The sequence below is a fragment of the Dama dama genome, chromosome 20 (genome assembly GCF_033118175.1).
Source record: "Dama dama isolate Ldn47 chromosome 20, ASM3311817v1, whole genome shotgun sequence".
Lineage (NCBI taxonomy): Eukaryota > Metazoa > Chordata > Mammalia > Artiodactyla > Cervidae > Dama > Dama dama.
This window is the reverse complement of record NC_083700.1, coordinates 14,710,448-14,736,250: the sequence shown is the minus strand read 5'-3', so window position 1 is coordinate 14,736,250 and position 25,803 is coordinate 14,710,448. Positions and strand designations below refer to the sequence as shown.

Here is a 25,803-nt window from a genome sequence, read left to right as displayed (position 1 = left end):
CTGAGATGGATCCCTCCTCAGAAGACCCCCACCTCTGCTGGGCCACCCGTCTCCTGGGACTCACCAGCCTCCTCCTCCTCAGTGAGTAGCCTGGGCTCTTTGTGGCAGGGGTCTAGATACAGGGACCCCCTTCTCTCTCTGATGTCTTAGTTTGTGTTGAGGCTGAGAACCATGAGTGGAGGTAGCCTTGGCTACAGTAAGGGATCCATTACTAGGGAGGTGAGGTCACTACTTTATCAATAACAGGGAAGCCAAGGCAGCCTGGAGCTACTTGGGGAGAGGAATAGAGAGAGATACAGAAGCAGCTCCTGGGGACCAAAGGAGTGCTCCCCAAAGGAACAAGGTCCCCCTGACCTGACAGAGGGAGGTAACAGCCTCTGCAACTGTCTCATGGAGAAGGGGCAGACCTAGCACCCTGTATCTGAACTGGAGGAAGCAACTGGAGTCTAGTTTTCTTGGGCCAATGCAGGATGTTGAATACAGTAAAATTTAATTTTGCAAAAGGAGGAGCGGCCTCCAAAATTTAAGGGTGTCTGTATAGCCACATGTTGTAAAAGAATGAAGAAACCATGGAAGGAACAGTAAACTGCTAAGTGGGTTCCAGCAGGGGGTGAACTTGGAGAAGAAAGAAAGGAGGGTGAAGCAAAGAGGACTGGGAATTAAGCAAAAAGGGAACTTAAAGAATGACTGTCATGAGAAAGCTGTATATCTCATTTATTTATTTACTTTTAGCTTTCTATTTATTTTTTACATTGAAGGATAATGGCTTTACAGTATTTTGTTGTTTCCTGTCAAAATCAAGATGAATCAGCCATAGATATCCATATATATCCTCCCTCTTGAAACTCCCTCCCATCTCCCTCCCCATCCACCCTTCTAGGTTGATGCAGAGCCCCTGTTTGAGTTTCCTGAGACATATAGCTGATTTCCCTTGTGCATCTATGTTACATGTGGCAATGTAAGTTTCCATGTTGCTCTGTCCATACATCTCATCCTCCACTCCCCTCTTCCCATGTCTGGAAGTCTGTTCTCTGTGTCTCCATTGCTGCCCTGCAAATAAATTCTTTGGTACCATTTTTCTAGATTCTGTATGTATGCGTTAGTATACGGTATTTATCTTTCTCTTTTTTACTTACTTCATTCTGTATAATAGGCTCTGTGTTCATCCACCTCATTAGAACTGACTCAAATGCATTCCCTTTTATGGCGGAGTAATGTTCTATTATGTATATGTACGAAAACATCTTTATCCATTCATCTGTTGATTGACATCTAGGTTGCTTCCGTGTTCTAGCTGTTGTAAATAGTGCTGCAATGAACAAGAGGATACATGTGTTTTTTTCAATTTTGGTTTCCTCATGGTATGTGCCTAGGAGTAGGATTGCTGCATCATATAGTGGTTTTATTCCCAGGTTTAAAGAAATCTCCATACCGTCTTCCTTAGTGGCTGTATCAATTTACATTCCCACCAACAGTGCACGTGTTTCCTTTTCTCTACACCCTCTCCAGCATTTATTGTTTGTAGACGTTTTGATGATGGCCATTCTGACCAGGGTGAGGTGATATCTCACTGTAGTTTTGATTTGCATTTCTCTAATAATGAGTGATGTTGAGCATCTTTTCAGGTGTTTGTTAGATATTTGTATATCTTCTTTGGAGAAATGTCTATTTAGGTCTTTTTTCCATTTTTTTTTTTGATTGGATTGTTTGTTTTTCTGGTATTGAGTTGTATGAGCTGCTTGTATATTTTGGAAATTAATCCTTTGTCAGTTGTTTCATTTGCTATTATTTTCTCCCATTCTGAGTGCTGTCTTTTCACTTTGATTATAATTTCCTTTTCTGTGTAAATCTTTTAAGTTTAATCAGGTCCCCCTTGTTTACTTTTGTTTTATTTCCATTACTCCAGGAGATGTGTCATAGAGGATCTTGCTTTGATTTATCTCATTGAGTGTTCTTCTATGTTTTCCTTTAAAAGTTTTATAGTTTCTGATCTTAAATTTAGGTCTGTAATCCATTTTGATTTTATCTTTGTGTATAGTGTTAGGAAGTGTTCTAATTTCATTCTGTCACATGTAATTGTCTAGTTTTCCCAGCACCACTTATTAAAGAGACTGTCTTTGCCGTATTATATATTCTTGCCTCCTTTGTTAAAAATAAGGTACCCATAGGTGCCTAGATTTATTTCTGGGCTATCTTGTTCCCTTAGTCTATATTTCTGTTTTTGTGCCAATACCATACTGTCTTGATTACTGTAGCTTTGTAGTATAATCTGAAGTCCAGAAGGTTGATTTCTCCAGCTCCATTCTTCTTTCTCAAGACTGCTTTGGCTATTTGGGGTCTTTTGTGCTTCCACATGAACTGCAAAATATTTTGTTCTAGTTCTGTGAAAAATGCCATTGGTAATTTGATAGGGATCACATTGAATCTATAGATCACATTCAGTAGTATAGTCATTTTCACAATATTGATTCTTCCTACCTAGTAACATGGAATATCTCACCATCTGTTTATGTCATTTTTGGTTTCTTTCATCAGTCTAATTTTCTGTATATAGTTCTTTTGTCTCCTTAAGTAAGTTTATTCTTAGATATTTTATGCTTTTTGTTGCAATGGTGAATGGGATTAATTCCTTAATTTCTCATTCTGATTTTTTCATTGTTAGTATACAGGCATGCAAGTGATTTCTGTGTACTGATTTTGTATCCTGTGACTTTGCTAAATTCACTGATTAGTTCTAGAAATTTTCTGATACTATCTTTAGGGTTTTCTATGTACAGTATCATGTCATCTACAAACAGTGGGCCCTTTACTTCTTCTTTTCCAATCTGTATTCTTTTTGTTTCTTTTTTTCCCTCTGATTGTTTTAGCTAAGACTTTCAAAACTATGTTGAATAATAGTGGGGAAAGTGGACACCCCTGTCTTGTTCCTGATTTTAGGAGGAATGCTTTCAGTTTTTCAATATTGAGAATAATTTTTGCTGTGGGCTTATCATACATGGCCTTTACTATGTTGAGGAAGGTTCCTTCTATGCCCCTTTTTGACAAGTATTAATCATAAATGGGTGCTAAATTTTGTCAAAGTCTTTTTCTGCATCTGTTGAGATTATCATATGGCTTTTATCTTTCAATTTGTTAATATGATGTATCAGATTGATTGATTTGCATTTATTGAAGGATTCTTGCATCCCTGGAATAAACCCAACTTGATCATGGTGTATGAGCTTTTTAATGTGTTGTTGACTTCTGTTTGCTAAAATTTTGTTGATGATCTTTACATCTATGTTCACCAGTGATATTGGACTATAGTTTTCTTTTTTGTGTGCTGTCTTTGTCTGATTTTGGTATCGGGGTGATGGTGGCCTCATAGAATGAGTTTGGAAGTGTTCCTTCCTGTGCAAGTTTTTGAAAGAGTTTTAGAAGGATCGGCATTTGCTCTTCTCTAAATGTTTGATAGAATTTTGTGATGCCATCTTTTACTGGGCTTTCATTTTTTTGGAAAATTTTGATTACAGCTTCTATTTCAGTGCTTGAGATTGTGTTGTTCGTAATTTCTATTTCTTCCTGGTTCAGTCTTAAAGATTGAGTTTTTATAAGAATCTGTCCATTTCTTCCAGGTTATCCATTTTATTGCCATATACTTGTTCATAATAATCTCTTATTTTAATCCTATGAATTTCTGCTTTGTTTTAACCTCTCCTTTTTAATCTCTAATTTTCTTGATTTGATTCTTCTCTCTTTTTTCTTGATGAGTCTGGTTAAAGGTTTGTCAATTTTGCTTATCTTCTCAAAGAGCCAGCTTTTAGTTTTATTCATCTTTACTATTATTTCTTTCATTTCTTTTTCATTTATTTCCACTTTGACTTTTTTTTCCAGTTTGATCTTTATGATTTCTTTCCTTCTTCTAATTTTGGGATTTTTTTGGCTCTTTTTCAGTTGTTTTAGGTGTAAAGTTAGGTTGTCTATTCAATGACTTTCTTGTTTCTTGAGATAGGATTGTATTGCTATGAACTTCCCTTGGAACAGCTTTTGGTGCATCCCATAGGTCTTGAGTTGTGTTTTCATTGTCATTTGTTACTAAGAATTTTTTAATTTGACAAATGGCAGTTACAAAATCAGGAAAATAATCATATAAATAATGGCATATACACCCCTAAGCAAAATCAAAACAGTTAAACAAAAATAAAGTACAGTACGTTGACCTGGTGAACAAAGGAAACCAAAAATGATAACTACCAGTTAAGAACATAACTAACTGAAGCAGATGCTGAAAAGAAAAACAAACAAACAAACAAACAAACAAACAAACAAACAAAAACACGCTAAAGCAAGATGCCCCTGGATTTCTCTTGTGAAACCTCATTGGCTCCACCCCTGATGCATGACTCGGCAGTATTGCCTTGCTTCCATGGCTGCTTGACTTTCTTCCACAGGCATTTCCCACCACAGCCTGCTGCCTCGTGTCCCCTAGCTCTGCCTCTCTGCAGTCAAGAGCAGCCCTCACCCTGGGATTGCTCCACAATTCATGCACTCCAGCTCTCAGACACTGTGCCTTCTAGGGGACCTGTGTCCTTGTCTGTGGTATCACTGTGGCAAGAACTCTCTGATTCTCCTTCCATTTCGGCTGCCACAGATCAGCTGTTTCACTCTCAGCCTTAAATGTTTCTCCTCTGACCTAGGCAATTGCCCCGATGTGGGGTCAGACCCCTGCTTCACTTCCCCCAACCACTGAGGGCAGGTCCAGTCCTATTAACTCTTCCCCCCCCCCCCAGTTCCTTTATCCTACTGAGTTTTTCATGCTTCTATATATTCTTTTCCAGTGGTCAGGTACTCCTGTCTGCTCTCAGGTGGTGTTCTGCAAGCACTTCTGTGTCTGAAGGTGTATTCCTGATGTATCCGTGGCGGGGGGGGGGAGATGTACTCTGCATCTGCCTACTCCTCAACCATCTTGTTCTCTGTATATCTCATTTAGGACTTCATCACAGATTATGTGTCTATAATGAAATTAAATAAAAACTGATGATGAATAATAAGACCCAGTGAAATATCAATTCTGAAGAAAGTTTGGAAAGCTTTTATTATTTTAATTTTTGGGTTTAGTATCCCAGTCATTATATGAACTTGTCAGAGTTATATAAAATTCAGTGAATTAGAGAGCATTTGAAAACATTCGTTCTAAGTTGCTTCAGTTGTATCTGACTCTTTGTGACCCTACAGACTGTATCCCTCTAGGCTTCCCTGTCCATGAGATTCTCGAGGCAAAAATACTGGAGTGGACTGCCATGCCTTCCTCCAGGGGATCTTCCAGACCCAGGGATCGAATTCATGTCTCTTAAGTCTCCTGCACTGGCAGGCCAGTTCTTTACCACCAATACTACCGGAAAGCATTTGTAAACAGATATCTTGAGATAACAACGAACTTTGTATGACATTACATCCCATTTAACTAAGTAACTTTGTGTCAACAATAAAATGTAAGCTTTCTCTTCTGTCAATTTTATTTCACTAGAGAGATATGTTAGAGTTGTTTTGTTTTTCCTATAGTTCCTGGGGCTCAGAGATTATATAAGAAAGACAGACAAACTTGCAGAGAGAGTGGAGGGAGGAAGGGAGAAAGGGAGAGAGAAGTGGGGGGGTGGGGTGGGGGAGGAAGAGAGAGAGAGAGAGAGAGAGAGAGAGAAAGAGAGAGAGACTTCTCTCTTCTTCTTCTTTCTATATTGACACTAATCTCTTCATGAGAACCCCAAATCTGGGTGACATAAAAGAACAAAAATGTATGATTTCAGTTCTGGCACTCACAAGTCCAAAATCAAGGTGTCAGCAGGAATATATTTGCTCTAAAACCTGTAGGGTGTGTTATACTGCATGGATTACCAAAATAAGATGCCACAGACTGTGTGGCTTAACAACAGAAATTTGTTTTCCCTTAGTTCTGGAGGCTATAGTCTAAGCTCAAATTTTGTGCCAACCCTGTTTCTGGTGAGAGAGGGATGGGGCACTGTGTCATGGGGGCCTTCTGGCCATGGCGTTTGTGTCCTGATTTGTTTAGATGGACTGGTAGCAAAGTTTTGCCCAGATCTTCTCAATTGACCTCCTGTGAACTGTGTGTGGGGGGCCCATTCTCACACCAGGGTGTGTGCTTTACAGTGGGGCCCCCAATTACAGGGCCGTGGACAAGCACTGGTCACTGGCCTGTTAGAAACCTGGCCACAAAGCAGGAGCTAAGTGGCAGGTGAGTGAGTGAAGCTTCATCTGTATTTACAGCCACTTCCCATCACTCAAGTTACTGCCAAAGCTCAGGAGATCAAGCTCAGGACTTCTGCTGATTCTGTATTATGGTGAGCTGTATAATTATTTCATTACATGCCACAATGTATTATTATAATAATAAAGTGAACAATAAATGTAATGCAATTGAATCATCCTGAAACCATCCCCCGTCTATGGAAAAATGGTCTTCCATGACACCAGTCCCTCGCGTCAATAGTTTAGCGACTGCTGCTCTACAGGGCAGCAGTCCTTTGCACCAGACCTAGTCTTGCACTAGGGTCTCATAGAGGAGTGAGGGGTGGAAAGAAGGGACAAAAGAGGAGCTCTGAGGATCCAGACAGGATATATGGATGAATGAATACCTTTTACTCTCGTGGACCACTTTCCCTAATGATACATGTTGTGAAGCCTAATGACCTTAAAATGTCATTAAGCTCAGTGTGAGGGTCTGTAAGAGGGTCTGTGAGTTGTGTAAGAGAAGTTGAAAGGACTGTGGTGAAGGCCTGATCCTGAGGAGATGCCTTATTAAATGAGTTGATGACTAAATTAATACAAAAATATTTGAAACACCTGTGTATATGAATGCTGGCATGAGCTCTTCTCTGCTTCCAGTGAGACCAGGAATGGTGTTAGTGCAGCAGGAGGGAGGCAGGTTTGAGATGAGAGTGTACTGATTTGGAGAGAAGACTGTGTCCCCTGCAGTCAGAGTCCCACCCAGGCAAATCTTGACCTGCTGGAAGAAGGAGATTATTTTTCCTTTCAGGATAAAGTTATTCTATGGCACTTTCCCTGGTCCTGTACTGTCCTACCCTGGTCCCCTAAAGGACAGAGGGTATCAGATCCCTGGAACTTAAGCCTCAAGAGAGAAAATAAGCTCTGGAGCAATTGACCCTGAGGGGAAAGTGCCAAGTGGTCATAGCTCTGCAGAAAAGTGTCTGAGGAAGGCTCACTGTGATCTCTCAGGGACTCATTGGGAAGTGCTGACTTGGTGACAGGGACAGCAGAGTTCACTAAATGCTCACTTGCTCCCTCTCATATTCTAGGCCCTGGAAGTTAGCCAGGGCCTTGTGACCAGTTCTGGCAAGAAAGCAAAAACAGAAATCACACTATATCTGGACAGAAGCAGGGAAACCCTTGGGTGATTCTCCTGTCTCCCTTCCCTACTGTGGGACTGGGAGCCTGTGAGGATGCTGTGAGCTCCATGGGTGCAGCTACAAGGAGGTGGCACCTCCTCCATGTGTGATAGGACTTCTCTCTCACTGTCTTTTGGGACCTGGGTGTGTGATATAAACACCCCTTGTCTAAGACTCTGAGGTATTATAACTGTTTTTTACACAGCACAGTCTATCTGCCCTGACACTACGCTGCCTATAAAGAACAGGAAGGAGAGCAGCCTTCATATTTGTATTAGGTGTCTATTGCTGTATAACCTGTCACCCCAAAACATAGTGCCTCAATCACCACCCAATATGGTTTCACAGTTTCCGTGGGTCAGGGATTAGGGGTATTTCAGCTGGGTCCTCTCTGGCTCAAGGTGTCCCCAGCTAACATCAAAGTCTTGCCTGGGGCTGCATCCACCCTGGGGTCATCTCAGAAGGATCTGTTTCTAAGCTCACTTGGGATTGCTGATGGGAGGCAGTTTCTGTGCCTGTTGGGTTGAGGGCCTCAGTTCCTCCCTGGCTGTTGGCCAGAGGCTCCCTCAGTTCCTTGCCACGTGGGCCCCTCCTTAGGGCAGCTGACATGGCAGGTGTATTCCTCAGAGTGAGAAAGAGAGTGAAGGAGAGAAAGAGAGTATGTGTGTAAGGAAGAGGGACATCACAGTCTTGTGTAACCCAGTATCATGGAATAACATCCATCTGTGTCTGTATTCTATTCCTTGGAAGCAAATCACTAGGTGCAGCCCGTTTTCCAGGGGAAGAGTTGTCAAAAGGGTGTGAACAGGAGGAAGGGGATCTTTGAGAGACACATTGGGAACTCCTCCTACAAATTCGCAGTTATATATACCTGAAAATGTGATTCAGAGGATGATCTCACATATTTCACACACATCATTATCAGCCAAGCAAAGACAATCTGGGTTAGCAAGTTTAAGTAACTTGTTCAAGCTTAGGCACCACCAGAACCAGGATTAGATTCCAGAATTACTTCAAATTCACTGTACTTGCATTCCAAGAATCAGGAGAGTATATTGGATGGATTTCATGAAAAAGATAAGTTCTGTTGCTTTCTCTTTTCTTCTTAAGTGAGAAACTACTCACATTTTCTATCTCCAATGTCCTAGGCATCTGCAGCACAGTGGCCCGGAATTCTGGACCACATGATTCTGAAGCTCAGGATTCTGGATTTGTTCCCATGTATGGGATACGAGGAGATTCTGTGTTTTTTCATGTGATCAAGGAGCAAGAAGCTGACCCAGAGGAGGTCTCATGGGGCTTTGGTCCTGAGTCAAACTACAGAGTCCTGCTGCGAGTCCGCCGTGGGGCAGAAACCCCAACCTGGGTCAGCCTCCAGGACAAGTACCAGCAGAGGGTCCACGTACCCAACGTGAGTTCTCTGAAGATTGAGAGCCTGACCTCTGAGGACAGTGGGCAGTACCGGGCTCGAGCCAGCTTCACTGGAGGAATAGAATTTACCAAGGTTTTCCACCTCACTGTCGGTGGTAAGTGACACCTCCTAACCCCACCCTATGGCTTCCCTCCTGCTTTTGTGCTAGGAGTTTCACACAGGCTCCATTTTTCAGGATCCCTTCAAGACACCAGTCTTCATATCCTATTTTCTCATTCAGAATTAGGATAAGTAGGTTTACCACAAATGAACAGAGCTGATATTCAAACCAGGCATAAAATCACTTCATTGTCTGGGAAAAGGAGAAAAAAAATTTGGGGTAAGCATGTTTGTCATCAGTTCAGGTCAGTTCAATCACTCAGTCATGTCTGACTCTTTGCGACCCTATGGACTGCAGCATGCCAGGCTTCATTGTCCATCACCAACTCCTAGAGCTTGCTCAGACTCGTCCAATGAGTGGATGATGTCATCCAGCTAAGTCATCCTCTGTCTTATACAGATTCCATGATCTTAGTTTTTTGTTGTCGAGATTTAAGCCAGCTTTTTCACTCTCCTCTTTCACTTCCGCAAGAGGCTCTTTAGTTCCTCTTTTCTTTCTCCCATTAGCTTGGAGTCATCTGTACATCTGAGGTTATTGATATTTCTCCTGGCAATCTTGTTTCCAGCTTGTGCTTCATCCAGCCTGGCATTTCACATGATGTACTCTGCATAGAAGTTAAATAAGCAGGGTTACAACATACAGCCTTGACATACTCCTTTCCCAATTTGGAACCAGTCTGTTGTTCCATGTCCAGTTCTAACTGTAGCTTCTTGAGCTGCATACACATTTCTCAGGAGGCAGGTAAGGCAGTCTGGTATCCCCATCTCTTTAAGAATTTACCACAGTTTGTTGTGATCCACACAGTCAAAGGCTTTAGCATAGTTCGTGAAGCAGATGTAGTTTTTTATCTGGAACTCTCCTGCTTTTTCTATAATCAACAGATGTTGTTAATTTGATCTCTGGTCACTTTTCCTTTTCTAAATCCAGTTTGAACACCTGTAAGTTCTCACTTCAGGTACTGTTGAAGCCTATTTTGGAGAAATTTGAGTATTACTTTGCTAGTATGTGAGATGAGGACAATTGTGTGGTAGTTTGAAAATTTTCATTGCTTTTCTTTGGGATTGGAATGAAAACTGATCTTTTCCAGTCCTGTGGCTGAAGAGGAAAATTTAAAACTTATACTCAGTTTGAAATAACTTCATGCTCATTCTGCTTCTGTTAGATATTCTTGCTGGGTCAAGGTGGTACATGATAACCTAGCAATCAACTATTACCATAAGATATTATGATAAGTGTGGAATGTTCTGTTCCTGCTTCTCTGAGTTTCTGTTTGGAAATTTCCTGCATGTAACCCATAGCAACTCCTGTGCTCTGTAATTGCCCAAAACCCATAGCAACCAGGTAACCAATCAACCAGTGCCAACTGTAATTATGTGTACTGACCTTGAAAGAGTAAAACTCACCCTGAGCTTGGGCCCCAGAACATCAGATGGCTAGCTTGTCTGGGACCACTGGCTTAAAAAACCTGAGTTCTCCAGCCCTCCAATCGTGGTGCTTGGTTTCTCGATGGTCTGACTCCTGAAACATTTCTGGAAGTCCCAGGGAGATTCCAACCACACTGGCCCCTTGAGACACTGCACTGGTGGCTTGGCCGGTTCGAGTGGAGGAACTCGGAGACAAATGAGGAGTGCCGCCACTTGGTGGTTTTCTCGGTTCTGTTTTGGACTGGCATTCTGATTCTCCATATGGCTGAGCCCTCGCCAGACTTATTGGAGGGATGGACCAACTCACCAAGCAAGACTTCTCAATAAGGTAAGGCCCCAGGGCCAGACCCCAATCATGTCCTACCTCAGTGGGTAGAAGAGGAGATTGATCATCTCCTTGAGCAACAGTTAGGAAAACCTGGGAACTATGGAGAAGGGAGGTGTTGTGATGACCTCTGTTCTGAATGTGTGTGTGAGTGAACTCCCTGGTTTGTCCTCATTCCAGGGTGATTGTGTGGCTACACGGCCCTCATGGCTTTGGATTCTGAGTATGCCCTAGCCTGCACTTCTGGGGTGACCTCATATGGCTCAGGGTAGTGTCTGTCTCTGGGGGACCCAGTCCCTCCCTGTGAGTCAGATCCTGGTCAGAGGCTTATACTGACCTGCCAAAGCTAAGAGGTACCTAAGTTCTCCATGGGGACATGGCCAGATGGGCACCTGAATGGTGTCTTCTTGGAGGGGATACCCACACTTGTTTGTCTTCGTGTTACCAACACAGGGCAGGATACAGAGGGAGGGGGACAACTGGTTAGTGATTTGATTTAGAAGTTCTGTATGTCCAAATGGCTCTTTTGCCCTAGGACCCTCTGCCAAAATTATTTTCTTAAAATTTTGAATGTTCATTTTCCCCTTCTATCAGCTGACTCTTTGAGCCAACTTATTGAGAAATTGAGTTTTACTCAAAAAACTTGCCTCTTTTGTCAGGCAGTTCTGTACCTCCCTTTCTCTTGGTCCCTTGAGCCAGTCCTTGTGGAGAGGCACACTCTGACGTGCTCCTGCCTACTTTTGGATTCTCATTACAAGGCTGCCTTCCTCTTTCACCTTTTCCATATAATTCCCCAATTCCCCAAGGGTTTCAGGCCCTTCACCTAGGCAAGGAGTAAGCATACTGCTCTCTCCACTTGCCTTTGAGAGGGTCAATCACCCCAGGGCCCCTCCAGAGCCCCACCTGAAATTATTCCTCTGTGAATCCCATTACAAGGGATTTCCTCCTTTCAGTCCTGTCTCCCTGAGGCATTTAGCGATCAGGACCATCTTCAAGGAGACCCATAATTGCGCTGTATGGGAATACTGGGCTTTCCAGGAGTGGTGATGTCAGTGTTACCTGAGCTATAAGGCCCTAAGACAAGGCCCTTCCCATGTGCACCCCTCTCCTTCCTGGTCAGAGAGGTAGATTGCATTTGTCAATATGGGGGAAGTTACTCTAAGCCAACTGTTTTAGATTGTATGATAAAAACTTTAAGAAAATTTCCTGGAGACTGTGGTTAAGATGACCTCGGGAAAGCTCTGCACTCTGTGTGAGTCAGAATGGCCCACCTTTGGGGTAGCTTGGCCTGCAGAGGGTACTCTAGATCTTCCTATGGTTAGAGCTGTATACTGAGCAGTGACAGGGACCCCCGGGCACCCAGACCAGTTTCCATACATAGACTGCTGGTTGCAAATCACCAGTCAGCTAACTCCTTGGGTTCAGTTCTGTGCAAACCAGCAGGGACAGTGTAGGATCTTTGAGCCAGTGGCCCAGCTGGCTCCAAGAAAAGGCAAAGAAGGGCCAAAAAAGGTTATCCACTAAGGGGACCATGAAGAAGAGTCCCTGTGCCTCTGCCCTACATTCCAACTGCTCTGCCAGTTCTCATTTAGCCTCCTCACCCTTTACCAGACAGCCCTCCACCATCTGTGTCTCCATCACCTCCAAATCCATAGCACCCTCCGAGCCCACTGCAACTTTGCTCAGACAAGCCAGCTCAACAGCCCACAGCCCTGCTGATGCCTTTATGAGAGACCTGAGGCCCTCTCCAGATTAATGAGGATGACTCTGTCCAGCTAGGATGCCCAGTCCTTTATTACCAACCCTTTACCATACCAACCTCCTCAACTGGGAACACCACACTCCATTCTCCTCAGAGAAACCGCAGGCAATGACTGGTCTTTTTCAGCCTATTTCTCACAGCCACCAACCTACCTAGGACAACTTTTGCCATCATCTTCTGACTCTCTTTGACACTGAAAAATGCTGCTGAATCCTTTCAGAGGCTCCGGGATGGATCCAAGGGCAGGTACCAGCTGGTACAGTAGATCCTGCAGCCTGGGCCTTGGGGGCTACACTGGACATTTGGCCCAACTGAGACTTCAATGCCCTGGATGGGAAGGACTCCCTGGACAAGTACTGACAAGCCCTGCTACAAGGACTGAGGGCAGGAGCCAGAAAACCAACCATATGTCTAAGACAACAGAGGTGCACCAGAAGCCAGGTGAATCACCCATGGAGTTCTATGAGAGACTATGTGATGCATTCTGGGTGTACTCTGCTTTTGACCCTGAAGTGTGAGAAAACCAACACATGGTCAGTGGCTCAGTTTGTGGCTCAGTCTTACGCTGACATCGCCATAAGCTCCAGAAACCTGAGGGCTTCACTGGAATGAATGCCACTCAGCTCCTGGAGGTTGCAAACAAGGTGTTTGTGAACCACTACTGAGAAACCCAAAGGATGGCTGACAAGCAAATGAAGTAGAAGCAGTCGCTGCTGGGTGCTGCACTGGGGAACCCAGATCCAGTGAAACAGACTGTTCCCCCATGGAAAGCGGAAGTCAAGAAGAGACCACGACTGCATCTCGACCAGTGCACCTATTGCAAAGAGACCGGTCACTGGCAGAATGAATGCTCCCAATGCACAAGGATGTGTGAATGGTCAAAGAAGTTCAATCAGCTCAACAAAGGAAGGTACCAGCCTGAGCCAGTCGTCCAAGACCTTATTGGACTGGCAAGAGCAGAATTAGACTAGGAAGGACCTGGCTTCCTGACCCTGGCCTCCTGGCAGCCTATGGTGGCAATGAAGGTAGGGGGGCAATCAATGACTTTTATGTTGGACACCAGAGCTGAACACTCTGTGATAATCACACCTGTGACTCCCCTCACAGGTCGAACAGCAGCTATCATCAGGGCAACAGGGGACAGGACTGCCCACTCATTCTGCAAGGCCTGCTCATGCCAGATAGCCCCCTAGTGACTCATAAATTCCTGTACTTACTGGAGGGCCCCATTCCCCTACTGGGCAGAGACTTACTGAGAAAGCTTGGAGTTCAGATTACCTTTGCCCCCAGGAAGCATGCAAGCCTCATCCTGTGGAGGCAATCAGCTCTGATGATGGCTATGACCATGCCCCGGGAAGGTGAAGTTGCCTCTATTCTTCAGAGAGAGAACAGACAAATCCAACCAGCCTGCTAAAAGAGTTCCCCACTGTCAGGGCAGAAAAGGGGCCCCCAGGTTTGGCCAAAAAGCATGCACCCATCATGGAGGACATGAAGCCAAGGGCCACTCCTATCACCCGAGGCAATATCCAGTACCACAGGAGGCATGCCTGGGAATTTCGGGCCACATCCAATGCCTGCATGGCACCAAAATCTTGATTGTCAGTCTCCCTTCAACATTCCACTCCTACAAGTTAAGAAACCTGGAAGGAATGACTGTCTCCATATCCAGGATCTCCACACCATCAGCAACACAATGATCACTATCCATCCACTAGTCCCAAACCCTTACACACTCCTGAGACTCTTACCCATCTATGCAAGCTAGTTCACATGTCTCGATCTCAAGGACACCTTCTTCCGTCTCTGCTGTCATGGGCCAGTCATCCCTTCTTTGCCTTTGACTGGAAAGCCCCACACACCAGGAGACAGACACAGCTGACTTGGACCCAACTGCTACAAGTCTTCAAGAATTCACCTACCCTGTTTGGTGAAGTCCTGGCTGTGGATCTTGCTGCCTTCTCCAGAGAAACTTTGAACTGCACCCTTCTCCAGTACATAGATGACCTGTTGCTAGCCAGTCAAACCAAAAAGGACTGCTGGAAAGTCACCAAAGCCCTGCTGGCTCTACTGTCCACCATGGGGTACAATATGTCATGGAAAAAGGTTCCTATCTGCAGATAGGAGGTCAGTACCTGGGGTTTGTCATCTCTAGAGGCCACTGGGCACTTGGACATGAGAGGAAACAAACCATCTGCTCAATACCTCGGCCAAGCACCAAGAAATTTTGTGTGTTCCTTGCGTCTGCCGAATTTTGCCAGATCTGGATACTGGGTTTTTTCTGAAACTGCCAAACCATTGTACGAAACCACAGCAAGGTCTGGTAAGGACACCCTAGAGTGGGGACATAAACAAGAAACAGCCTTCAGGGAGATAAAAAGACTTTTGACCAGTGCTCCAGCATTAGAACTGCTAGATTTGATGTGGGACTTTAACCTCTTAATTCAGAGAAAAATCACACTGCACTGGGGGTCCTCACACAGTTGGGCCATGGCAGTGCCTGGTCGCATACCTGTCTAAACGACTGGATCTTGTGACCACGGGATGGCCTTCAAGTCTCCAGGCATTAGCTGCCATTGTGGTCTTGGTCAGAGAAGCATATAAGCTTACACTAGTACAAAATATAAATGTAAAGTTTCCCCATGCTGTTACTGCGCTGATGAACAGCCAAGGGTACAGGCGGCTCACCAACACCAGGATGACTCACTATCAGGGACTACTCCGTGAAAACCCACGGGTCCACCTCGAGATTGTGCAGATGCTGAATCCCACTATCTTCTGACCTAAGGAGGCAGGAACCCCTGATCATAACTGTGAAGAGGTCATAGATGAAATTTACTTGAGCAGGCCAAATCTGAAGGATGTTCCCCTCTAAAACCCAGAACTGGAACTGTTCATTGATGGAAGCAGTTTTGTCAGGGCAGACACCACCAGACAGGCTATGCAATAACAACAGCAGACAGCATAGTAAAGGCTGAGGCCTTCCCACAAGGGCAGCCCAACGGGCTGAGCTGTGGGCACTTATCCAGGCACTAAGGCACACTGAAGGAGAGTGAGTCAATATCTACACTGACTCAAGGTATGACTTTGCTGCTTTACATGTTCATGGAGTCCTTTATAAAGAAAGGGGAGTACTGCTAACAGGGGAAAGGAGATCAAAAACAAAGAAGAAGTCCTTCAGCTGTTAGAGGCATTTTGAAAGCCTTCCCAAGTGGCAGTCATCCATTGCAAAGGCCATCAAAGGGGAACTGATCCAGGTAGCAAAGGGAATCCATTGGCCAACCCGACAGCCAAGAAGGCAGCAACCCAACCAAGTCCCATGGTAGGCCCTGAGCCAGTTTCTAAGGTACTCTTGGCACCAAAATTGCCTCCATCCCTGAGATATACCAAGGAAGATCAATGGGCTTTAGATGAGGGAGGAACAAAAGAAAAAGAGGGCTGGTGGAGACTTGCAGACAAAGGGTCTTTGTTTTCAGCAATATAGCAGTCCAGCTGCTGAAACAGCACCATGAGACAACTCACTTAAAGAAAAGTGTGCTGGAAAGTTTACTGAGCTGCTCCTATTCTGTTCCTAAGCTCCATACCCTGTGTCCCCAGATCAGAGCTAGGTATGTGACTTCTGAATGAGACAATGTCAGCCAAGGACCAAGATCCAGCCCAGGGGTTCAGACACTGCCCTTTGAAGATTTAGAAATTGACTTCCCTGAAGTCAAGCCCTGCAAGTGTTCTAAATATTTACTTGTGGTAGTCTGCACCTACTCGGGATGTGCTGAGGCCTATCCCAGGCACGCTAAATGGGCGCCCGAGGTGGCCAAAGCCCTACTAAGAGAGATAATCCCTAGGTATGGGCTACTTCTCTCCATAGGGTATGACAACGGGCGAGCCTTTGCCCCTGAGATAATCCAGACTTTGTCCAAGACACTGATGGTCAAATGGAAGCTCCATACCACTTACCGGCCACAAAGCTCAGGGAAAGTTGAGCACATGAATCAGACCCTCAAGACTACGTTAGTTAAGCTCTGTCAGGAGACCCAGTTACCTTGGGTCGTCATGCTACCCCAGCCTTGCTCTGAGCCCAGTGCACCCTGACGTCTTTAGGCTATTCTCCCTTTGAGATCTAACATGGGAGACCACCCCAAGTGATAGGGAAGCTCAAGGGTGACTCCCAAAAACTAGCTGACCTGAAGATGTCCGGACACCTCCAGGTTTGGAAAGAGTCTTCCACCATATCACTTGAGAAACCTTAGAAAGGACTCCCATTCCTTTGGGCAATTGGGTTCATTCCTATAATCCAGGAGACGAAGTATGGGTTAAAGACTGGAAAGAGGAAACACTTCAGCCAGTCTGGACAGGCCCTCAAACTGTCGTCCTGATCACCCCTACTGCTGTTAGTTACAAGTGTCACTCTGTGGATTCACCATACCTGGGTGAAGATAACAGCACCTCTAGAAGGGCAACAGAACTGGACTGCCGAGGCTCATCTCAACAAGCCACTTTGGGTCTTCCTTCCTAGACACCCAAATCCTGCCCAAGATCTTCAACCCTGCTCTAGTCCCTCCAGGGCTGGCTGGTTCACACATGGTGGAACCTTGAGGAATTTGACGAGGGACATCTGAGAGTCAGGGTTATGATGACACCCTGCCAAGTAGGGACTGGTTGCACTACTGGCCTTGATGCTTTCTGTGGGTCAAACATGAGATATTGCTTTAGCTACAATCTACCCCAAAAGTAATGGGATTATTAAGTGGAATCAAATGTTTTGTATAATAGCAGATTATATCCTGCTGAGCTATAGTGTATTAGAAAATAAAACAGCCCCACATTTACTCCATGCATTCACATTGGCTAAATCAGGTCAGGGGGTCACTTGGACCATGCTTCACCATACGCACTTCCCCTGCCAAGGAGAGGCCCAAGAAACCTGTGTTCATAACAAGGCAACCTATTCTATTTGTTTACAAGAAGGTCAATGTATTTGGTTTGACCCCCAGATCGTCCCCTAATGAAGATTTGTTAGAGGTTCGGCACCAAGAAGGAAGGCTTCTGATTAACCAGACACAAGTTACAAATTTAGAACTTCTGGTGGCGGTACACTTTGAAGGTTTCTGCTATTAACAGAAACCCCTGGAATACTATAAAATGTGGGGCTTATCATGGGAACAAGAGTACACGTTCAATGACAGATATATGTGTGAATTAGCACCCACCCACTACTCTTGCTATGGTGATTGTTGGGCTTACTGCCCTCACTGGAGTTGTGTCACATGGACAATGTGAAAAGATAAAAGAAGATAACTCTCCTTCAGAAGGGAACTGTTGGCCCCAATTGTGAACTAGGGATGTATAATCCTGTCAGTTTCACTATCTTAAACCCTGGGGACTCAAAATGAAGAAAAATGGTTTCAAAATTGGTTTTTATATCAATGGGAGTGGTGCTGACCCAGGAACTGTGTTGGATTTCCGGAGTGTTTCTGTTCCGTTCCTGGCATCTACACAAAAGCTCTTCCATTCTTTTTATAAAGAGATAGAAAGTGGTCCCCCTCCTACTTCAGTCAAAACTAAACCCTGTTCTTAGCTCTAATTGAGACCATAGCCCAGACATTAATGGTTATTTCTTGCTATGTTTGTGGGGTAACTAAGATGGGAGAACAATGACCCCAGATCCCCAGAGACCCTTCAACAGCTCAGGTGAATTCAAGAAAACCAGGGTCAGAATTTGGCATTTAAAGACTTCCATAATTGGCAAGAAGTGTCCGGAGCTGTGGGGCTCAATATTCAACATTCCGGTAGGAAGAGTCACTTGTCTTGGCCAAAGATATTATAATGCAAATACTCACACCTCTTATTGGTGGGGAAACACAAACTATACAGAGCCTAATCCTTACCCTCTAGCAAGCTTCCTCAATTTAACGACCAGACGGGATGACTTGTCCACTGAAGGCCACTGGCCTGCTCCAGAAGTATTATCATGTTGGATTTGTGGGGCTAATGCATATTCAATTTTGCCAGCCAACTGGTCAGGGGGGCATGCTTATTGGAGACTATCCACCTTTCCTTTTTCCTACTTCCCCTAGCTCAAGGTGAATCATTGCAAGTCCCAGTTTATAAAGACAGAGGACTCATCAAAAAGTGCAGATATCTACAGATTGGAAATTGGAAAGATGACAAATGGCCTCCTGAATGCATAATCCTACACTATGGGCCAGCCAATTGGGCAGAAGATGGGTCCTGAGGCTACCAAACCCCAATTTACATGCATAACAGAATTATCTGGCTCCAGGCAGTGGTTGAGATCTTTACTAATGAAATGGTCAAGGTTCTTAACTTATTGGTAGAACAACAAACCAAGATGCATAATGTTATCTATCAGAATCACCTGGCTTTAGATTACTTACTGGCTACAGGGGGTGGGGCGGCATCTGTGGATAGTTCAATCTTAGCAACTGTTGTCTACAGATAGATGATAAAGGCAAGGTCTTAGAAGAAATAACCAGGAAAATGACTAAAATAGCTCATGTCCCAGTCCAGACTTGGAAGGGATGGAATCCTGGAGAGCTACTTGAGGGATGGTTTTCTTATCACGGAGGATTCAAAACTCTAGTATGAATAGTCCTACTCTTCCTTTGGACCTGCCTCCTCTTATCGTGCCTTTTGTCATTAATCATGAGGACAGTTTCTAGCCTAGCAGAAGCTGCCGCAGATGGAGGACACCACACATCTCCTAGCCCTGAGAGGTTATCAGCCCCTGGGCCAAGAAGATCAAGAAGTTGATGCCTTATAAGATTTAAGGCACTTCAAGAGGGCAGACTGAAAAGGAAAATATAAAACTTACACTCAGAAATAACTTCATGTTAGTTCTGCTTCTGTAGAATATGCTTGGTGTGCCAAGATAGGAACAAGATGACCTAGCAATCGACTATTACCATAAGATGTTCTGATAAGTATGGAATGTTCTATTCATGCTTCTATGAATTCCTGTTTGGCAATTCCCTGCACATAACGCATAGCAACTCCCATGCTCTGTAACTGCCCATTTCCCATAGCAACAAGATAACCAATCAACCAGTGCCAAGTATAATTGTGTGTACTGAACCTATAAGAGTAAAGCTGACCTTAAGTTTGGGTTCCCAGAACTTCAGAGTGCTAGCTCATCTGGGGCAGCTGGCTTAAGAAACCTGAGTTCTCCAACCCTCCACGTCTGGTGCTTGGTTTCAACAGTCGGATTTTTGCAACATGGCCACTGCTGAGTTTTCCAAATTTGCTGGCATATTGACTGCAGCACATTCACAGCACCATCTTTCAGGATTTGAAATAGCTCAGCTAGAATGCCATCACCTCCACTAGCTTTGTTTGTAGTGATGCTGCCTATGTCCCACTTGACTTCATACTCCAGGATGTCTGACTCTAGGTGAGTGATCACACCATCATGGTTATCTGGGTCATTAAGATCTTTTTTGTATAATTCTTCTGTGTTTTCTTGCAATCTCACTTAATATCTTCTCCTTCTGTTAGGTCCATAAAGTTTCTGTCTATTGTGCCCATCTCTACATAAGTTCCCTTGGTATTTCTAATTTTCTTGAAGAGATCTCTAGTCTTTCCCATTATATGTTTTTCCTCTATTTCTTTGCATTGATCACTGAGGAAAGCTTTCTTATCTCTCCTTGCTATTCTTTGGAACTCTTCAGTCAGATGGATATATCTTGCTTTTCCTCCTTTGCCTTTCACTTCTTTTCTTTTCTCAGCTATTTGTAAGGCCTCCTCAGATAACCACTGCCTTTTTGCATTTCTTCTTTTTGGGGATGATTATGAGCACCATCTCCTATACAATGTTATGAACCTCCATCCATAGTTCTTCATTAGTATTTGCCATAATAATTATTATTCTTTATAGGACTCAGTTTATTTGATTTGTGTATTAATTTTCAATTACTTCTATCACAAATTAGTATAAAGTTAGTGGCTTAAAACACCAAAGTATTATTTTATCTTTTTGGAGATCAGAAGTCAAATAGGGGTCTCACTGGGCTAAATCAAGTTGATTTAAAAAAAATAGTCATAAGCTAGAAATCGAGAATTATGTTTTATTCGGTGGACATTTTTAGGACTTCAAGCCTGAGAGACAGCATCTCAAGTAACCGTGAGAGAACTGCTCTGAGGAGGCAGGGGGTGGAGTCAGGTCATATAGAAGTTTGCAACAAGGGGCAGGCAGTCTGAACATTAAGGAAAAGCAGATATCTCAAGGAATTTAATGCTTTTCTATGTGTGGGAAGGTGCAAAAGTCTAGGCTTACTGAAATCACTCATTTCATATTCACCTCAGCTCTCTGGGGCTTTTTCACAACCCTGCTGCCCGACCCCCCACCCCAAACCCTCAGTAATCACCATTGGATGACCACACTATAACAGGCACTGTTCTTCCTGGGCCCCTTCTGAGCTCAGAAATTAATATTTGGGGGCTGGAATCACTGATGGCTGTGACATCCTTCTTTATTGATATGGCAGGAAATGCTCCATTTCTCAGTACTGTCACGGCTGTGTGCCTTCCTGGAGGTTCCAGAGGAACAAACATTTTCTTTCACCTTGTAACTTTTAGTGACTGCCTGCATTCTTGGGCTCATGGTCACACTTGTCCATCTTCAAAGCCAGCAATGGAGGGACAATTCCTTCTCATATTGATTTCTCTGACCCCCTCCTCTACTTCCTTCTTCTTCTTGTAAGGACCCTTGTAATTACCTTGGTTCCAACCAGATATTCTCGAATAATCTCCCTATTTGAAGGTCAGTTAATAAATATCCTTAATTCATCTGTTACTTTCATTTCCCTTTGCCCAATAACCTAACACATTCAGAGGTTCTGGAGGTTGGGGCACTATTTATTGACCACAGTTTGGAAATCCATAGGTAAGGTAGTCCTCCCTGTCCTCTCTCTTCTCACCAGCCAGAGGTATCAGTTCAGTTCCATCACTCAGTCGTGTCTGACTCTACCACTCCCTGGACTGCAGCATGCCAGGCTTCCCTGTCCATCACCAACTCCCGGAGCTTGCTCAAACTCTGGTATGAAAAGGCCAGAGATACAATTGCTCACAAACACCCCTCCAATCTAGCTCTCAATCCTCAATAGATATAGGAGAAAATTTACACAGTGATACATCTTAAGAGCCTCATTAGTCAACTCTTTTTTCCCCTAGAGTTTCTGCTGCTTAGGGAAATATCTGCTACATGAGTGACTTTGACAGCTTGAGTTTCCCACATGATATCTATGACAAACTTGTCAGCGACTTCTCTGCTGGTGTGCGCCTCAAATTTAGCGGCATTTTCTAACCACACTTGGTTTGTAGTTGCTGGTCACTACCACTGCATCTCTCAGAAATGTCTCTAGTTTGGCATCCCAGCACAGGCCATATGTCAATGCTCCATAAGGGCTGTGTAGCCCCAGGCATCTGAACAGGAGAAGCAGGGCAATGGTCCTGGACCAGGTCAAGTCCTTCCTTCCCCACCTTCTTCCCCTGGAAGGAAGAAAACATCCCAATTTCTTATATACAATGAATCCTGGAAGCTGAGGTCCAGCATACAGTTTTTCTTTTTAATGGAAGAATTTTAAGGCTTGGTGATCTAGTAAGATCACATAGGGCTTACCTCAATTGTTTCCTTTCTTATTGTCATTGCTGTATATTTGTTTTTTGGGAAAATAGTGCTTCTTCTGGAAAATGCATTCAGCATCCTGAGAGGGAAGTTGCCAGAGCTTCAGTGAGATAATGGATGAGAAAATGTGAACTGTAATGTTTTCCACTCATGTGATGCCCCATTCTTCTGTCTCACCTGCCCCAGAGCCCGTGATCATTCCTGAGATCCTGGTCAAGTCATCATCCATCACACCAGGCTGGTGCAATATCACCCTGGAGTGTAAAGCCCCAGGAAACAGAGAAGACCTGAGTGTGACCTGGGAAAGCAAGGGCCTTCCCAGGGAGCTGGAGTGGAGTGGGACACCGGAACTAGCCCCCAACGCCTGGAAACTGACTGTGAACAAGTCCCTGATTCAGTCCAGTGCCAATTTCATCTGTGTGGTCCAGAACCATGTGGAGAAGAAAACTGCCTCTGTAGACTTTGCACAAGTCTGCTCCCACGGTGAGTGCAACCTGCCAGAGGGGAGGGGCACTCCTGGAGTTCACGTGCTCTGGGTGAGAGCTCTGGGCTTTTCTCCCCACTCTCTTATTAGCACCACCTTTCACCCGGTCACCCAATACCTGAGCCTGGGAAGCACAACCAATTTGCTTCTGCTTTTAAATTTCTCACACATCCATGCTCTCCTCTCCAGCCCTTGCCACTGTTGGTCTAGACAGCAGACTTTCAAGAACTCTCCCCACATCACTCATCATTCACTGTGTGTTCAGTGTGGTCTTAGGAAAAGTGAATTGGATTGTGTCAGCTGTGCCATCTGAGGGATTGACCTCCAGTGTCTCCCTGTATGATTCAGGGCTCAAATGCTTCTCTGCCCATGTCTCTCTCCTCACGTATTTCACACTGGATTGTTTAACTAGAGACCCTGAATGAGTCTTGCTATCACAAGCTTCCAACCCTCTGGAAATGTTATTTCCTCTACCATCAGTCCTCCAAAGTCAAGAGCCCTTCACTTTCTTATTTCCTCCTGTTGAGGGATGTCTCTCAGTTAAGACCAGCTTCATGGGGGATGATCAATATGGTTACCCAGGGTCCTGTACTTGGTTATGGTTCTGCTCTTAACAAAGTTCGAAGAAAAGGAACCTCCATCTCATTTGGTATGGGGCCTTGCAGCTGCTGTGACCTTCCAGCATAGACATTATCTTTTTTAAGGAGCAGTCCAAGGCCACCCCACACTGAGTTAACAATGCTGTTTATGGACTTGTCTCCTGTGTAACTTAGAATACCTGGAGGGCAGAGGCCATGTCTTGTTTTCTTTGAATTCATGTCCCAAGGAAAGACTCTGGCAATGTTTGCTCACATTCACTGTTTCATTGAATCATGAATGAATATGTGTAGTTTGCCCTTCTAACCCATCCTCCACAAGGGACACCTGACCTGCTGGAGGCATCTGATATGTCAGCATCACTTAAACCCCTATAACCCTCCACTCAGCCTCATCATGGACTCTCAGATAAAATAATCATTCAGCAATACCCTTGAGAAGGAGATTGTTTCTCCCTCTTCTCCTCTTCATCTGGCTCCTTCCTGCTCTGTGTCTCTTCAGCTTGCAGCGTGGGATGATGGCAACCCCTGGGGCTTATGATTTGACAGTAACATTCCCGGAACATGGTGCTCCTCCTTTCTGATTCTCCACCCACCTTGAATATCTGGGGAACTCCTACTCTCCCCTCAAGACTGAGTTTATGCATCACCTCCTCTGGAAGGCCCACCCCAAAGGCATGTGTACAAGCTGGTATTTTCTCAGTTCAGTTATGAATGGATCTACTGCACTCTTGCCTCTTCAATTTCTGAACCAGGACTTTAGTCTTCTCCATGTGTTTTCTCTCTTTCTCCCTATGGCAATGGATATTTAAAATTCTGTCTTTCCTTAACCATTCTCCTTTCTCTCTGTGTGAGGGAAACAGGTTCACACAGACAGATGATGGCTGACTCCCTTGGAGGCATCCTATGGACCATCGTGGTTGTGCTATTCTTCCTGGGAACTTGACTGTGCTTTTGGAAAATGTATAAGAGGGAAAGGAACATGGATACTGGAAGAGGCAAGTTGCACTTCTTTTTTCTCCTCAGATAACTCCTCTCTTCCACTGAAACCCTTTCTTATTCACTTTGCTGCTCAGAGATTTTCCCCTGCAAAATGGCTGGTGGATGTGATAATGACATTGGTGTCATAATCACGGAATTGGGCACAGGGTTTTGAGACTGAGATTCAAGCTCCACTCTGTGTATATGTGTGACTCAGGAGAAGCATTGCAGGAGGACTAGAGGAACCATGATGATGGCAACGGGACAGAGCAGAGTTAAGAAGAGCATCAAGAAGGCATGGAGATTAATCCTTGGGAGGGGGGATCGGGATGGGGAATACGTGTAACTCTATGGCTGATTCATATCAATGTATGACAAAACCCACTGAAATGTTGTGAAGTAATTAGCCTACAACTAATAAAAAAAAAAAAAAAAAAAAAAAAAGAAGGCATGGATCAATTGAGAGGCCGGAGCTGTGATCATCCTGGGCTTTACCAGTTTCCTCTGCACCTACACTTGTGCTTATCAATCCTAATCACTGCTACTTCTGTCCCGCTGCCTCTTTCTGAACAAGCAACAGTATTAACTAGGAAAATTTACATCTGAGGCCCGTGTAGTACTGGGAACTTGGGGGGCATCCATAATCAGTGCTTGTCAGCAGCATTGGTTCCATGTAGGATCTTTGTTGTTTGTTGTTTCATCAGTAAGTCATGTCCTACTCTTTGCGACCCGATGGACTGCAGCATGCCAGGCTTCCCGATCCTTCACTATCCCATGGAGATTGTTTAAACTCATGTCCATTGAGTTGCGATGTCATACAACCATCTCATCCTCTTTTGTCCCCTTCTCTTCTTGCCCTCAATCTTTCCTAGCATCAGGGTCTTTTCCAACGAGTCAGCTTTTCCATTAGGTGGCCATATTATTGGAGCTTCAACTTCTGCATCGGTCCTTCCAATGAATACTCAGGACTGATTTCTTTTAGGATTGACTGGTTTGATCTTGCAGTCCAAGGGACTCTCAACCATCTTCTCCAGCACCACAGTTTGAAAGCGTTAATTCTTTGGTTCTCCCTCAGCCTTCTCTTGGCTCACAGGGTAAACCTGTGATGCAGGAGACCCGGGTTCAGATCCTGAGTTGGGAATATCCCCTGGAGTAGGAAATGACAACTCACTCCATTACTTTTGCCTGGAAAATCCCATGGATGGATGAGCCTGGGAGGCTGCAGTCCATGGGGTTGCAAAGAGTTGGACACGACTGAGTCACTTCACTTCACTTCACAGCCTTCTTTATGGTCCAACTCTCACATCCATACATAACTACTGGAAAAATCATATCTTGACTATGCAGTTCTTTCTGTCAAAGTGATGTTTCTTCTTTTTAATATGCTTTCTAGTTTGGTCATAGCTTTTCTTCCAAGAAGCAAGCATCTTTTAATTTCATGGCTGTAGTCACCATCTGCACTGATTTTGGAGCCCAAGAAAATAAAATCTGTCACTGTTTCCACTTTTCCTAATCTATTTGCCATGAAGTAATGGGACTGGATTGCATGATCATAGTTTTTTTTATGTTGAATTTTAATCCAGCTTTTTCACTCTCATTAGGAGACTCTAGTTCCTCTTCACTTTCTGCCATTAGAATGGTATCATCTACATATTTGAGGTT

The 25,803-nt window shown here is 44.3% G+C and overlaps 1 protein-coding gene across 1 annotated transcript; it reads left to right on the top strand.

Annotated features, from left to right (window-relative positions):
- On the top strand, positions 1-24,543 carry LOC133040097 (SLAM family member 5-like). Its single transcript, XM_061119843.1, has 4 exons — positions 1-81; positions 8,549-8,926; positions 22,267-22,563; positions 24,024-24,543. The coding sequence occupies exons 1-4, from the start codon at positions 6-8 to the stop codon at positions 24,104-24,106; spliced, it is 834 nt and encodes a 277-aa protein (XP_060975826.1). The 5' UTR covers positions 1-5; the 3' UTR covers positions 24,107-24,543.
- The last annotated feature ends 1,260 nt before the right edge of the window (positions 24,544-25,803 follow it).

Excerpts from the sequence above, each read along its gene's own strand:
- LOC133040097 (XM_061119843.1), top strand. The coding sequence starts at position 6 with ATGGATCCCTCCTCAGAAGACCCCCACCTCTGCTGGGCCACCCGTCTC. Across the intron at positions 82-8,548 it reads CACCAGCCTCCTCCTCCTCA|GCATCTGCAGCACAGTGGCC; the intron begins GTGAGTAGCCTG and ends CCAATGTCCTAG. Across the intron at positions 22,564-24,023 it reads TGCACAAGTCTGCTCCCACG|GTTCACACAGACAGATGATG; the intron begins GTGAGTGCAACC and ends TGAGGGAAACAG.